At 44.1% G+C, this 16,996-nt stretch overlaps 1 protein-coding gene across 1 annotated transcript in view; it reads left to right on the top strand.

The window, feature by feature from the left end:
- The window catches only part of LOC123240953 (solute carrier family 2, facilitated glucose transporter member 5-like), a 58,998-nt gene that overhangs the window by 18,719 nt on the left and 23,283 nt on the right, over positions 1-16,996 (top strand). Inside the window, exons 8-9 of the mRNA XM_044668664.1 lie at positions 495-596; positions 1,190-1,265. Of these exons, the coding sequence (XP_044524599.1) occupies positions 495-596; positions 1,190-1,265 (178 nt within the window). The remainder of the gene's footprint in view (positions 1-494; positions 597-1,189; positions 1,266-16,996) is intronic.

Genomic DNA, 16,996 nt, shown 5'->3' with positions numbered 1-16,996 from the left:
ATAGTGTCCAGGCACAAGCCTGATCCCATTACTGATTGGCCTGGGAGCTTTGAGCTGCTCTGTCTCTGACCTGGGCTGATTTGCCCTTCATTAGGCAGCCTCTCTTCTCCCACTCTCATACTGGTGCCAGACTGGGTGTGATCATCCTAATCAGCTTTGATCCTCTTGCAGCTCAGAAGTCCTGAACTCAGGCAATCCACCAGCCTCAGCCTTCCTTCCCAGGATCAGGGATTGAAGCTCCACTCCCAGCCTCCCTCTTGTTCTTTAAGCGTCCTTGTGTCCTGGGCCTGTCTTCAGACTCACTTAGCCCCCTTTCCCAATGTGAAGGAGGCATGAGTGTCAGGTGGGCACAATAGTTCCTGGGCTGCTATGTCCTGCTGGGACTGAACCTGCTGCTGGCCTGGAAGAGCCCAGGGCTGCCCCCCACCCCCACCCCAGGGCTGTCCTGGCTTCTTGACTATGACCTTCCTCACTTGCGGTCTCCTCTCCTTCAGGTGTTCATTGTGGAACGCTTAGGCAGGAGACTGCTCCTTCTGATTGGCTTCAGTGTCTGCTGCCTGGCTTGCATTGTGTTAACAGTAGCCCTTTCACTCCAGGTAAGGAGCCCCCAAGATCCTGGTTATTTAAAAAGATCTGGGCCTTGTAGGATGGAGCAAGGACTAGTCTCTGTCCAGGAGAACAAGGTCACTCTTACCTTCCCCTTCCTTTCCATTTTCTCTTCCTAGCTGTGTGACCTTGATCAAGTACCCTTACTTCTAAAAGCTTCAATTTACTCAGCTATAAAATTAAGGGGTTGGACTTGATGGCCTTTAAGGTCCCTTCCATGATCCTATGAAACTGTTTGGGTTTCAATTTCCTCGTTTATAAAAAATGTTCTAAAGTCACTTCAGGCTCTAACATTCTGTGTCCTTAAAGCCTTCCTAGTTCTGTATTTTTGGACTGGGGGAATCCTTCCAGTTCTAAATCTGCCAGTCCCAAGACATCCCCAAAGAGGCAGTCTATGGAGTCTAGTCGACTCTTCTCATACCATTCTCTCTATTGAAAATTATACATGATCTGTCCAAATCTGACTAAACCCCAAGCAGCAAGATTAACCCGTTAAGCAGGAAAAATAGCTCCTTTTTCTAAGCACCAAGGAATGAAATTCCAGGCTTCCCCATACCTGATGAAAGTGATTTTTCTCCCATAGGACACCATGGCTGAGATGCCTTATGTCAGCATTACTTCTGTGATGGTCTATGTTATAGGTCATGCTATTGGGCCTAGTAAGTATTGACAGGGTGGTATCATCGCCCTCCAATCAAGGTAACCCATTAAATCCTTTTGATGTAACTTCTTCTAGCCCAGAAACTTCTGGGGTGAACCCATTGAGTAGTTATAGAGGGCCTTGGTAAGCACATGACAGAGGGTCCCCCTGAGAAGGTTACCAAAGGCTCCTTTGAGTTTGTTAGGGAGAGGCCCATTGAGAATGTTCCAGGGTGGCCCATTGAGAATGTTCCAGAGTAGCCCATTGAGAATGTTCCAGAGTAACCCATTGAGGATGTTCCAGAGTAACCCACTGAGAATGTTCCAGAGTAACCCTTTGAGGATGTTCCAGAGTAACCCTTTGAGAATGTTCTGGAGTCGCCCATTAAGAACATTCCATAGTAACCCATTGAGGATGTTCCAGAGTAACCCACTGAGAATGTTCCAGAGTAACCCTTTGAGGATGTTCCAGGGTAACCCTTTGAGAATGTTCTAGAGTCACCCATTAAGAACATTCCATAGTAACCCATTGAGAATGTTCCAGAGTAACTCACTGAGAACGTTCCAGAGTAACCCTTTGAGGATGTTCCAGAATAGCCCATTAAGAACATTCCATAGTAACCCATTGAAAATGTCCCAGAGTAACCCATTGAGAACATTCCAGAGTAGCCCATTGAGAACGTTCCAGAGTGGCCCACTGAGAACATTCCAGAGTAACCCTTTGAGGATGTTCCAGAGTAGCCCATTAAGAACATTCCATAGTAACCCATTGAGGATGTTCCAGAGTAGCCCATTGAGGATGTTCCAGAGTGGCCCACTGAGAACGTTCCAGAGTAACCCTTTGAGGATGTTCCAGAGTAGCCCATTAAGAACATTCCATAGTAACCCATTGAGAGTGTTCCAGAGTAACTCACTGAGAACGTTCCAGAGTAGCCCATTGAGGATGTTCCAGAGTAACCCTTTGAGAACATTCTAAAGGTACTCATTGAGCACATTACAGAGAGTCTATCATCTTCTATGGACAGTAATGTTCTATACTGGGCTGCCACTTTGACCTAATGTTCAAATCACTCCTCCAGTATTTACTAGCTGCGTGACCAGAGGCAAGCCAGCTTACTTATAAGCAATTCATTTCCTCATCTGAACAATAGACAGACATAATAATACCTGTAGGAGTCACCTTATAGAGTTGTCAGAAAGGTCAAGTAAGATGCTATATGGAAAATGCAATAGAATTGTCCATTTCCCCCCTCATTCTAACTCTCTTCTCTCATCCTCACAGCCATGAAATGTAGGACGACTCAGTTAAGTTAGTGATACTACAGGTACATCTGGGAATTCTAGCACAGCAGAGATGCCCGATTGGTTTTATAATTAACCATTTGGTTGCCATCTTCTGAAAAAGCTGATTTCAAGAGAAAAACTCACCATGACTCATATTTGGTAGAGGGCTTGTCCCTAACTACACGGATGTGCTAGAACTTTCCTCCTCCTCTGACATGGAAATGAAGTGATAAGGAAGGAATCCCAACATCCTGTTCTCATTCATCCATCCCTTTCTTTCCAAGGTCCCATTCCTTCCCTGATTATAGAGGAAATCTTCCTACAGTCTACCCGGTCGGCTGCATTCAAGGTTGGAGGCATTGTCCACTGGCTCTCCAACTTCAGCGTGGGACTCTTCTTCCCTTTCCTTCAGGTAAAAAGGAAGCTGATCCCTAGACTGACAAAAAAACCTCAAGGGGCAGAACTTCAAATTCAGATAATTCCATCTAACACATTGCCTGGCACATATTTGGCACTTCGGTCAACATCCAAGTGAATTGAAATGAGAATAAAATAGACTAGAGCTGTCCTCATTATGGGCACAGCTTCCAAAATGGAGCCCAACCTTGCCTTGTCTTCTACAATTTTCATCCCAGAGCCATGATTCAGATGGGGTGACCAGAGCTTTGTGCCAGGGTGATGGATTGTGAGGTACAGAGAGCTCTTGTGGGCCTTTAGCAGTGTAGAAACAACTGACCTTAATCTTAATTTGGAAATTTTTATTTTTCTTTTTAGTCCAGACACCTATGGTTTAATCAGTGTAAGGAGGTCTAATGAGGAAACTCATAAAACAGGTGGGCACTTTCCCTGCAATTTATATTCTTCCAGAGTTGCCTAAAGCATGGAGGGCCTAAGTGACTTTTCTAGGGTGACACAATGTGTGGCAGAGCTAAGAGCTTTCTATTGACTACATTGTTTTATTAGTTAGAACTAGGAAGTTTCCTGATGGCACGCTTTAGGATGTCTACACCCTAGCCCTATTTCATCCCCTTCTCCACTGGATTGAAGGTGTGTTTATTGAGGGCCACTCGTAATGAAAACAAAACTCTTGTGCTCATTAATGGCTCCAAAGAAGCCACTCTGTTGCCGGCCTGTGAACAGGACATAAGCAGGCCATGTTCCTCTAGGCCTGTGATTATAAGCAGGCCATGTTCCTCTAGGCCTGTGATTATAAGCAGGCCATGTTCCTCTAGGCCTGTGACATAAGCAGGCCATGTTCCTCTAGGCTTGTGGATATAAGCAGGCCATGTTCCTCTAGATCTTTGAATATAAGCAGGCCATGTTCCTCTAGGCCTGTGGATATAAGCAGGCCATGTTCCTCTAGATCTGTGAATATAAGCAGGCCATGTTTCTCTAGGCCTGTGGATATAAGCAGGCCATGTTCCTCTAGGCTTGTGGATATAAGTAGGCCATGTTCCTCTAGGCCTGTGGACATAAGCGGGCCATGTTCCTCTAGGCCTGTGGACATAAGAGGGCCATGTTCCTCTAGGCCTGTGGATATAAGCGGGCCATGTTCCTCTAGGCCTGTGGACATAAGCGGGCCATGTTCCTCTAGGCCTGTGGACATAATAAGCGGGTCATGTTCCTGTAGGCCTGTAGACATAAGCAGGCCATGTTCTTCATCTGTGGACATAGGAGGGCCACATTCCTCTAGGCCTGTGGACATAAGCGGGCCATGTTCCTCTAGGCCTGTGGACATAAGCAGGCCATGTTCCTCTAGGCCTAAGGATATAAGCAGGCCATGTTCTTCGTCTGTGGACATAGGAGGGCCACATTCCTCTAGGCCTGTGGACATAAGTGGGCCATGTTCTTCTAGGCCTGTGGACATAAACAGGTCATGTTCCTCTAGGTCTGTGACATAAGCAGGCCATGTTCCTCTAGGCCTAAGGATATAAGCAGGCCATGTTCTTTGTCTGTGGACATAAGTGGGCCATGTTCTTCTAGGCCTGTGGACATAAACAGGTCATGTTCCTCTAGGTCTGTGGACATAAGTGGGCTATCCATTTACTGTCCTTTATAATCATGAAGGAACCCAATTCCTTCTCTGCTTCTGAGTTTTAGAACGAAAGCCCTTCCATCTCCAGGTGGGTACCATCAACCAGTGGCAATATGTCATATTCTGTGGGCCCTTGGCATGACGTCTATTTCTTGGGAGCCATTTGTAGTTTTAATTCTTTGGAGAACTTATGTTCTACTATTTGCTTGTGATTATATTGCTTCAGCTACCAGAAATGTTTGGTGTTCCTTCAATTTGGCAAGCAATTTATCATATTGTTTACACATTTTTATTGATATCTTTTATTTTTATATCATCTTAATTTAACACTATATCTCTCCTTTCTCCATCTCTGAGAGATCCATCACATAGCAAATAACTTTTTAATAATTTTGAATGAAGGAGTTTTCATTCTATTGGGAATTGGGAATTGAGAATAAGGAAATTGGGAATTGGGAAACTATGAGCCCAGAAGAGGAAATTTTTGGAGACAGAGTACACTAAAAAGGAGAATCCAAGAAGGCTTCCCATAGATAGTAGCAGCTGAGTTGAGCCTAGAAGGAAAAGAAGGAATGGAGGGGAGGAGAGAGATTATAGAGCAGCTAGATAGGGCAATGGATAGAGCACTGAGCCTGGAGACAGAAGACTTGAGTATAAATCTGCTGTCAGACACTCATCAGCTGTGTGACCTTGGGCAAGTCACTTAACCCCAGGTACCTAGCCCTTGCTTTTCTTCTGTCTTAGAATTGATACTAAGATAGAAGGTAAAGGTTAGAGAGAAATTAGGGACTGTCTTGTCTTTGTACCTTCAGAGTTTAGCCTACACACAGAAGGTGATGAATAAATGCTTGCTGATTTGTCTGACTTCTCTCTCCACAGGAGAGTCTTGGCGCCTACTGCTTCATCATCTTTGCTGTGATATGTTTAATTACTGTCGTTTATTCCTACTTCATCATCCCAGAGACCAAGGGGAAGACACTTGTTGAACTCAACCAGATATTTTCCAAGATTAATAAAATGCCAGGAGTTAAGCCAGAGAAATTGAAATCCTCCACCATCGATCCTTCTGCTTCTCTCTAGGTAAAAAGGAGTATATTTTAACTTGCCCTGCCAGCCTGTTCCCTTTGCTTTTCCAGCTGTTTCGGGATTAGGACTGGTCTGGCCAAACCTCTGGGTACCTCTGGCCAACCGGGATTATCTGTGAAACTCTTGGGTGGAAATTCTGAAAAAACTGAGATCTTCCTTCGGGTCGGTTACCTGCTGGAGTCCAAGCCAGAGCTCGCTGCTGCGACTCCGCCTGGCTTGGACAGAGGCTTCTTTGTAACTTTTTACCATATTAATTTTGTATATTGACTCAATTTATGTTGAAACAATTGCCCCCAAAGAGATGATAGAAGCCAAGTTTGGGGGCTTTCGGGGACCTGTGGGCACCTTGATAGAAATAATTTCCTCCTTCCTACCTATTCTGCACTGGAACCCTCACTCTTAGAAAACGGGATGTTAGAAATACAAACACAAGATGACTGGAGATCGTTCGACTAAGAGAAAGGATAGAGAAAGGGTTGAGATGGGTCCATTCCAACCCTAATCCTAAGTGCTATTTGTTAAGGAGAACTTGGATTGTTTCTACGGACTCATTAAAGTAAGCTTGATTGTTTTACATGGAGACCCTTCTTTCTTATAAATTGACTTTACTCTGATATTCCAAGGCTGTGATCTCACTGATCTAGAGAGCTCCACCTCCCCTCCCCGCCATGATGTAGAGCCCGACCCATCCTTGTCCATCGTGACATTCTTATTCACGTCCTCCTGATGGTTTATGACAGAAGATCCTCCCAGTTTTTTAAGTGTTGCCTTCACATTCTCTTGACATCCTCTGGATGCTGATGGATCACAGGAATTGTTAATCCCCTGCTGCTATTAGGGGACTGACCCACTCTTTGGCTTTTTTTTTTAAACCCTTATTAAATACTTCTGTACTAAATATTGGTTCGAAGGCAGAAGGGCAGTAAGGGTTAAGCAACTGGAGTTAAGTGACTTACCCAGAGTCACGTAGTTAAGAAGTGTGTCAGGACGTATTTGAACCCAGGACCTCCCATCTCCAGACATGGCTCTTTATCCAGAGTCACCTAACTGCCCCTTTGTTTTCAATCATGCATCTCTTTGATAATATGTTTTATACTTCTCCTATTATTATTCTGGTCTATAAAATGTTAAAGCCTGTTAATGGCCATCACGTTCTTCTCCATGGCCCTCAAATTCAGTTCTTCTGGACTGATCTATGACATGTAGCCATATGAAATCACCAGAGGAATATTGATATTAAATGGATATATTAACAGGTCTTTAAAGGCTTCAAGAAAAAAATTGGAGGTTGTTAATAGAACTCTAATTTTCCAAAGGAAATCCATGTTGATCGCCTCTTTCTGCTCGAGCTTAGACCTAGCAAATCGTCCATATTCAGCATCTAAGAGGGATATGTAAATGTATAGAGAAGTAGAAATAGTTATGATAGAAAGGTAATAGATGACTATAATTCATATTGTATTTCTTGGCTTCTCGGTAGGTGGGAGAGGCAAAAGGAGGAAGAGAAATGGAACTCAATTTTTCCCCCAATGAATGCTTAAAATAAAATTACTTTTTTAAATGATAACAAGAACGGTTTCAGAGAATCCTGAGAAGACTGGCATGAACTGATATGGAATGAAGGAATCAGAACTAGGAGAATGATTTCTATAGTAACCATAACCTTATATAGACACTGCTTTGAAGACTTGAACAAACACGATTCCAGAGGATTGCTAAGGAAGCATACCACCTCTCTTGCCAGAGAGACGATGGACTCGGAGTGCACTGTTAAACACAAATTTATTACAAGGTTCTTCTTCTTCTTCTTCTTCTTCTTTAATGAGAACGGGATGGAAGCAAGAGAAAATAAATGCTTGTTAATTTTTTAAAGGTACATGTAGATGTGTTTATTTTTTAAACCCCACTTCCAGGAGCATCTTTTCTATTTCTGGCCAGTTCTGAATGTTAGGAGGTTTGTCCCAACTAGAAATCTTTTTTTTTTTTTTTTGCCTTGCTACAACTTCTGCTTTTTGCCCCTGGTTCTGTCCTCTGGGACCAAGTAGAATGTGTTTTGGCTAGGATGCTCGTCCTACTGATAGCATCTTCTGTAGGGACCTCCCCATCTCTCTGGACAATGCTCTGTAGAGCCAAAGAGACAGTAAGCTCCATGAGGGCAGGAACCATTCCTTCCCTAGAATTTTAATCTCCCTGATTTCTAGCACAAGGTTCACATATAGAAGGAAGCTAGTGAAGGTTTGCTGACCAGTTCCTGAAATAGAAATTCCTATTTGTCCTTGAAGGAATTACAAAGATAAATGGTATGCAAGATCCTTGTGTGTCTGGGACATGACTTATCTAAGCAAGGGCTCCATGTGGCACGATCTCTGTCTTTAAGCATTTAAAGGACTGTCCCATGGAAAAGAGATAAAACTCATTTGACTCTGAGCCTTGGGGGACAGAGCCAGGAGCCATGGAGGGAAATCACAAAGGGGACAATTTAGGTCCTGTGTCAGAATAGACTTCCTAATGATTCAAGCTGTCCCCAGATGGAATAGGTGTCCATGGAAGGTGGTAGGCTTCCCCCTCATTGAAAGGTTTAAAGGCATCGAGATGGCATAATAGATGGAGTGCTGGCCTTGGGATCAGGGAGACCTGAGTTCAAATCCAGCCTCGGATACTTACTAATTATGTGACCACATTAATAAGTGACTTTACTGTTATCCACCTCAGTTCCCTCATCTGTAAACTTTAGCTAGAGAAGAAAATAACAAATCACATCAGTATCTTTGCCAAGAAAATCCTGGATGGGATCACAAAGTGTCAGATATGTCTAAAATGACTGCACAGCAGTAATTCCTCAGAATCCTGAAATAGCCCTCTGACATTTAAGGTTCTCAGCCATTGCCTGAATACTTCTCATTTCCAGGTAACAAACACTTTAATTACAAAGAAAATGTCTGGCTTCCCTGCTCCTTTAGCCAATAAATTAAAAATAATAACTCAACCATACAGGCTTGTACATCATGTACAACAACAGTAACTCAACCATACATTGTACAGTGAAAAGAGTGGTTTGCATTTTAAAAGACCCAGATCCAAAGCTAGATTCTAACCCTTATAAAGTCAAATAATCAGCAAATCACCTGACCTTGAGGACAAGGAACTAGGATGTCCAATGGTTAGAGCACTGATCCTGGAGTTAAGAAGACCTGAATTCAAATCTTGCCTGGGATACTAACTAGATGTGTAACCTGGACAAGTCACTTCACCTCCATCTAATTGCTTCTTCAAAGGTGAAGTGGAAATAATAGTATCTACCTTGCAGGGTTGTTATGAGAATCAAATGAGATAATATTTGTAAAGTATTTGGCATATAGTAGGCACTTAATAAATGCTTATTCCTTTCCCTTTTCCCCATACACAAGAAGTAAGCAACAGAAGCAGCCTTTCAACTCTGAATCCAGGGTTCTTTTCTGGGTAATATTCAACCTCTTGAGCTCACTCTGCCCCTTAGCCAACTAGGTCTGCCTTGGTGGAAGGCGTACCCACCTCCAGAATTCCCACATACTTACTGTTCACTTGTTTCCATCATGTCCTACTCTTTGTGACCCTATTTGGGATTTTTTCAGCAGAGATAATGGAGTGGTTTGCCATTTCTTTCTCCAGCTCATTTTACAGATGAGAAAACAGAGGCAAACAGGGCTAAAGGACTTACCCAGGATCGTACAAGGTGGTGTCTGAGGCCAGTTTGAACTCACAACGAAGAAACTTTCTGATTCCAAGCTGAGTGCTCTATCTGCTGCTGAGCTACCCAGCTGCCCCCTCTCAGTATCAATTCTAAGACAGAAGAACGGGAAGGACTAGGCATTGGGGGTTAAGTGACTTGCCCAGGGTCACACAGCTAGGAAGTGTCTGAAGTCATATTTGAACTCAGGTCCTCCCAACTCCAAGCCTAGCTCTCTATCCACTGTACTCCCTGACTGCTCCTCATAAAATCTTTTCATTTTCTGCCTGGAATTATATTCATTTATTTCCCTGGCTTCCATTCCTCTTCAATATAACCTCCATGAGGGCAATAGCTGGATCTTTCCTTTGATCCCCAGAGGAAGTACCCAAAATAAATATTTATTGCATGTTGAGTAAATCATTCTGAAAGGTGAGAGTTTGAATCCTGGCTTTGCAATTCATTACTCTGTGGGACAAGACCTTAGACAACCATCTCTGAGTTTCATCTATAAAATGATAAGCTCGAACTGGCTGACCTCTTTAAGATTCCTTCTGGCTCTAAATCTAGGATCCTTTTGGGGTACATCCAGTCTGAATGAGTGAGGTCTGGTGGAAAACACAGAAAAGATGCTTTATTCACATCTCAACCCCCTGCCTGATTTCTTTTGAGTCTGGTCCAACTTCTCTAGGGCACTCCTTGACCAAACTCCAGGAACCTTCCCCAGCATCGGTTCTGGCCAGAAAGATGGCAGCCCTGGGGCCATCTCAGTCTTGGCTTCAGTTGGGGAGCCCAAAGAAGGAACTGGAATTTATGCTGTGTAGCTTATATTGATAAAATATCAAGGGTGCCTTATCAACAGCACCAAGGACAAGGAAGGCGTGCTCTCGGAAGAAGCCAGGAGGGTCCATCGGACTGATGGACTATGTTACCCAGAGTAATAAAACCGGCTCCATCGGACTGGAACCAGAGAAGCAGGGAGCATTCCCTGTATGCTCTGCTGGGGCCAAGGGGACTCCTGGCCGGGGCAGTGTTGCTACAGGAAAGATGGCAAAAGAGGAGATGGAAACTCTGCCACCTGAACCACTCAGGAAGGGGGTAAGTCCCAACTTGCCCCCTTCTCCAGCCTATTTAGGACCCTTCTCCAGGCTTTTAGTCAGCCACAGAACTTCTTCTGGGTGTCAGAATTCTGAATTACAGAATCCCCGTTCTGAAGATGAAATGGACTTCAACAAGTCATTTAATCTTCCCATTTTACAGATAAGAAAAGTGAGGTCCAGGGAGGTTAAGCAATTTGCCCAAAATGGGAAGGGGATTTAAATTTAAATGTTATATATAATATTTAAATTTAATTAAATTTAATTTAAAGCTGGAATTAATATCTTCTGGTTCTTAAATCTTTTCCCATCATGCCTCCTGTAGAGATGAGGGATCAGTTGATGCTAGCTGAGCTCTCTGGGAATTGTTTGAAATTGAATTTTGTTTAAAGGAAGGAAGAGGGCACAGCCTGAGTTCAACTCTTAGGATACTCTGGAAGAGACGGAAAACCAATTACTCTGAGGACAATAATTATGAACTGTGATTACGTATCAACGGAAACACTCCACCCGGCCCAGAGTTCACCTGTCAGGAATGATAGGAGAGAACTGCCTAAAAGCCAGAGAAGCGAGTTGATTTCACCATGATCACAGAGTTTATTAATAGTCGAGGCAGGACTGAAATCTAGATGTGGCCGGCTCTAAATTCGGAAGGCACACTGTGATTTAGTGATGGGGCGATCGATGCAGAGATGATCAGTGCCGGATCATCACAAGGATAATAAAAGAGGAGATTCCGATTCCATTACAAAAGCAGCCTTTTTACCCACCCACCTGTGTCTATAAAACAATATGAGAGAATAATTGCCCAGTGGGGACTCGAGGGCAGACTGTGGGACTCTGGTGCTTGACTTCTAAAATCAGGAGAGTTTGTTCTTGATGGGCACTGATGTGTCCAGGGAAGGAGGACAGACAGTGTCCCTAGGAGTAGCCCTGAAAGGAAGGGCTCCGGGATGGAACAGAGATGGAAAATCTAAGTTCCACCTACCTGACTCCCTTCTGGAGTCTACAAAGTAAATACCTGGGAGATTGTTCGGTCGGAAGGGGAAGCTTCGGATTGGAAAGGTGCGGATGGGCATCCTGGGCTGCCACTGGGAGACTTTGATCAAGTCATTTAACTTCCCTCTCCTCAGAGACCTTATAGGGGTTGGATTAAGCAGAGATCCTGAATCTAGGGTCTGTGGTCTGGTTTGAAGTCAGATTTTGATGGCCAGATTTCAGTGTAATTGAAGCATCATGTAATCTTCCATGTTTTATTTTATTCATTTAAAAGAGAAGAGTTTTATGGGCTTCCCCAGACTGCCAGAGGGCTCTATGACAGGAAAAAGTCTCAGAAGCTCCCAATTAGAGGATCTCACCATCCTATGACCCTATATTGTTTTCCTGCTTTGAGAGCAAAAGGAAAGAAAAGCTTTCCTGACTTCTATCAACTCTCTCCTTTCCTATTTTCCCACCCTATTGTCCTCCTTCCCCCAAAAAAACAGCTGAGAGGCTAGGAAAGTGCTGTGTGTCCCCAGCCCAGGATGGAACGGTCCCTTTCTTTTCCAGAGACTCACCTCTGTGCTGGCTCTGGCAACCCTGGCAGCTGCCTTCGGATCGGCTTTCCAGTACGGTTACAACCTCTCAGTGGTCAACACACCGCACAAGGTAGGTCAGGATGGCATACGAGCAGAGAGAAAAGTGTGGGAGAGATGTCCTGGAGGCAAAAATGCCAAGATTTGGTGACAGATTAGAGATTTGGAGTGATTGGAATTGAGGGATATGAGATGACACTGGACATCAGGAATCAATCACTCCACCAATCAAAAAAATTATCCGTAGATAGAGGCATGAAATTGAAAGGTTCTGGGTTCAAATCTGGCCGCAGACATTTAATCCCAATTGCCTAGCCCTTGCCAATTTTCTGTCTTAGAACTGATACTAAGGGGCAGCTAGGTGACTCAGTGAATAGAGCACTAGACCTGGAAACCAGAGGTCTTGAGTTCAAATCTAACTTCAGATACGTCCCAGCTGTGTGACCCTGGGCAAGTCACTTAACCCCCATTGCCTTGCCATTACCACTCTGTTACCTTGGAACCAATACTTGGTATTGATTCTAAGACAAAAGATAAGGGTCTTAGAACATTTTTATTAAAAGCTTATTATGTGCCAGGCACTTTGCTAAATGCCAAGGACATGGAAAAAGACAAAAGACAGTCCCTGCCCTCGGGGAACTTACAGTCTAATGGGGGAGATCCTTCTAACTGGGAGAATTGTAGTTCCTTGGACATTAAGAGAAAAGTCTGATGGAGGGAGAGTTGGAGAAAGTCACGTTTTGAACGTATTGAGTTTGAGATTCCTGCAGGACATCCAGCTCAAGACATCCAAGAGTCAAGACAGACCCCTAGTTGATAACCAGACTTTAAAGTGTTTGTTGAATGAATGAATGAATGAATGAATGAATGGCTTTGCCTTGAAGACTTCCCAAGGCATCCCATCCCACTTTGGGACATTTCTCATTTCCAGGATGTTTGTTCTGACCCCCAGCCTAAATGTGACCCCATTCCCTGTGGTTCTGACCACCCTTCAGATACTGGACAACAGCTTTGGCTCCACCCCAGATCTTCTCCTCTCCTAGCTGTATACAGCCTCCATTTTTCCTTCAACTGATCCTCCTTTGACCTTTCCTTCACCAACTTCTGCACCAACCCTGCTCTGGGCCCTCTTTGGTTTATCAGTGTCCTTCCTAACCCAGGAAGCCTATCACTGAGCACAGGACTCTAGATGTGCTGACAAAGGCAGCTGGTGGCACAATAGCTAGAGTGCCAGGCATGGAGTCAAGGAGACCTGAGTTCAAATGTCACCTATAAAGTCACTGACTGTGTGACTCCGGGCAAATCAGTTCACTTCTCTCTGCCTCCATTTCCTCATCTGTAAAGTGGGGATAATAATATCCCAGAGTTGTCATTAGGATCAAATGAGAGAATATTTGGAAAGCGTCTGCCTGGTACATAGTAGATTATAGAAAACAAACAACAATACACCCCTTACCTTCTGTTTTAGTATCAATTCTAAGACAGAAGAGCAGCAAGGGTTAGGCAATTGGAGTTGAGTGACTTGGCCAGGGTCACACAGCTAAGAAGTGTCTGAGGCCAGATTTGAATCCAGGACCTCTGAGCTCCTTAGGGACCCCTGTGGTAGACTTCTAATAAATGCTTTTTTCCTTCCTTCCCAACCAGAGCACAGGACAGAGATATTCTCAATTAACGAACAAACATTTATTGAGTCTACTGTGTCTCAGCCACTGTGCTGGACCCTGGAGGCATAAACTCAAAGAACAGAACGAGTTCTTCCCCTTCAGAGCTGATGGAACAGACTTGATGTTCACATCTGATTTCAGACCCCAAGCCAGGAAAAGCCTTCCACGTCACTAGATTTTGACCTGGATGATTCTTGACTGCTTAAAAATAAACTAAAATAAGATCCACCATCCAGGGATTTGCCACAGATTCACTGAAGAACAGACAGCACGTTCTGGAAGCCAATGGTTTCATGCCAACAAACCTTTCTGAAGTGCCCACTATGTGCAAGACGTAGGTGCAGCATGGCAGAGTAGACATAGAGCTGGCCTTGGAGTAAAGATGACTTGTGTCGGGGTAGCTGGGTGGCACAGTGATGGAGAGCCAAGTGATGGGAGGTCCTGGGTTCCAATGTGGCCTCAGCTGCTTCCTAGCTGGGTGACCCTGGACAAGTCCCTTCACCTCCATCGCCAACCCTTAGTCATTACTTAGTATCAGTTCTAAGACAGAAGGTAAAGAGTTTTTAAAAAGAAAAGAAGAGGACCTGCATCTCTACCTCCTACTGCCCCTCTTCCCAGCTCCACACACACACACAAATACACCGGATTACTTTGTTTTTCCTGGGGAGAATGTAAGCTCCTCGAGGGCAGGCCCATATTTTCTCTCTGTATTCCTAACTATGCCTGGCACATGGAAGATACTTAAGAAATGCCTGTCTGATTTATCCAAGTCAAGCCTTTGACTTTTATGGGCTGGGTAAGGCTGGCCACTTAACTACACAGTACCCCACCCAGGCAACTTCATAAAATCTTACCATGATTCTTAAGGGGTTGTTGGGCTCCCCAGTCAGAGGACCAAGACCTGGGTTCAAATCCTGTCTTTTCTTATCTATGTGACCCTGGGCAAGTCAATGAGTTAATCTTTCTGGGTTAACTAAAATAAAAGCCTGGGACTAGATGACTTACAACATTCCAAGTCCCAGTAGCTTTGGATCTATGATCTTGTGGATTGCCAGTCTCAGTGGAGGGAATTTTCACACCAGAAATACCAGACACCAAGCCCCCTATTCCACACAGTGAAAGGTACTGTGATGGGCACTAAGGATGCTCAAGGATGAAAATGAAGCAGTCCAAACGCTCAAAGAGTTTACATCCTACCCCCAATGAGAAACTCCAGAGACACCCTAGACAATGGCCCCATGATTGAATAACTGTCAGCTCCCAAGAAAACTGTTTCGAAGGGAACCACCTTCACTTGTTATGTGAGCTCTGCCCTGGTTTTGTTGCTATTTTTCAAGAAAAAAAAAAGTCCTTTGTGGTCACACTTCAGAGGAAGGGTCAGCTTGGAGTGCTGTCATTGGCAATAGATAGTGAGTCAAGGTTTGCAGAGAATTTTAAATTATTACACTATCTCCTTTGATACTCCATAAGTTGAGGGTGACAGGTCGAATTATCATTATGCCCATTTTAAAGATAAGGAAACTGAGGCTCAGAGATTTCCTGACTTGCCCACGTAACTTATAAGTATCAAAGAAGAGATTTTAAACTCAGGTCTCTCTTGTCTCAGCCCAGGGCCTTTTTCTTTCATTCATTCATTCAACAAGCAAGCAAGCAAGCATTTAAGGATTTATTATTCACAAGACACTGGAAAACCAAAGACAAAAGTAAAATAATTGCTGCACTCTGGGAGTTTACATTCCGGCGTGTGTATGTGTGTGTGTGTGTGTGTGTGTGTGTGTGTGTCTGTGTCTGTGTCTGTGTCTGTGTGTCTGTGTGTGTGTGTGTCTGTGTGTCCGTGTGTGTGTACACGGGAGGGAGATATGGACAATGTGTGCATAAATTAAGATATGCAAAATACAGGACATTTACAAAGTAATATGGTGGAGGGATCCCCTAATTACCTGAGCACATCAGGAAAGGTTTCGTGCAGGGGATCTAAATGGAGCTGGTCCTTGAAGGAAGGTCATTTAAGAGGTGGAAGGAGGAGAAAGCATCCTCAGGAGGGGGTGCAATCTGTGCAAAGGCTTGGAGGTGGGAGACAGAATATATGGGGAAAGCATAGCAACCCACTGCTTTTCACTATGCCAGACTCTATGGCCATAGCATGAGCCGATGAGAGCATGTTCTCCTGTTGCCTGTTTCTGTCTTCTGTTTCTTGCTCTAGTGAGCGAGGAAGGATTTGAACCCAAGTCATTTCTAGACTTCTCAAACTATATACCACACTGCCACCTAGTGAGAGTCTTTTTTTTTTTAATTAAAATTCCTTGAGTCAAGACTGGAAGACCAACATACAATCCAACAGGCATTTATTGAATGCCCTCTACTTGTCAGTATCGTACTAGATATTAGGGAAACAAAGGCTGAAGGGTTTGTATTTTATCCTGGAGGTGGTAGAGAGCCAATGGAGTTTTTAGGACAGAGCCTACATATGACCAGACTTGCACCTGTGGAAGATTCTTTTGTCAGTTGTATGGAGGATATATGAGAGAGGCAAGAGCCAGGGGGCCAGTAGGCCAGTTGGGAGATTATTGACGATAATCCAAGGAAGACACGATATGTCCCTGAACTAGGGAGTTAGCCATGTGAGCAGAGAGAAGACAGACTCAAGAGATGTCATGGAGATGTCATCCATAAGACTTGACTGTTGATTGGATATGGGAGGTGAAAATGGGGAAAAGTCCAGGATGATGCCAAAGTTGACCATTTGGGTCCCTGGAAAGATGACACGTCCTCCATAGGAAAAAGGACGTTTAAAGCACAGGTGGATTTAATGGAGAAGATCGTGGATCCTGTTTGGGACATGGAGAGTTTGAGATGCCTCGGAGAAAACCAGGTGGAGATTGCCTATAATGGGCAGTTTGGTGGCTGTGGGACTGAAATGGGAAAGAAAGCCTAGAACGAAATAAGTAAACCTAGGAGTCATCTGCAAAGAAAGGATAATGGAATCAATAGAGACTGGCCCAATCACCAAAATATAGAGTGTAGAAAGAGAAGCAAAGAGGGCCCTGGGCAAAGTCTTAGAGGACAACCTCAGTTAGGGAGCAAGATCTAGCAAAGAAGATCCAGGAGTGACTGGATAGATAAAAAGAGGAGAAACAGAGACAGAGGCAGAGACAGAGATAGACACAGAGAGAGAAGAAGGAGGAGGAGGAGGGGGAAGAAAGAAGAAGGAGAAGAAGGAGGAGAAGGAGGAGAAGGAAGAGGAGGAGAAAGAGGAGGATGAGGATGAGGAGAAGAAGAAGGAGGAGGAGGAGGAGGAGAAGAAG

Source organism: Gracilinanus agilis, chromosome 3 (genome assembly GCF_016433145.1).
Source record: "Gracilinanus agilis isolate LMUSP501 chromosome 3, AgileGrace, whole genome shotgun sequence".
Lineage (NCBI taxonomy): Eukaryota > Metazoa > Chordata > Mammalia > Didelphimorphia > Didelphidae > Gracilinanus > Gracilinanus agilis.
The sequence above is the reverse complement of the archived record's forward strand: the minus strand, read 5'-3'. Positions and strand labels throughout refer to the sequence as shown.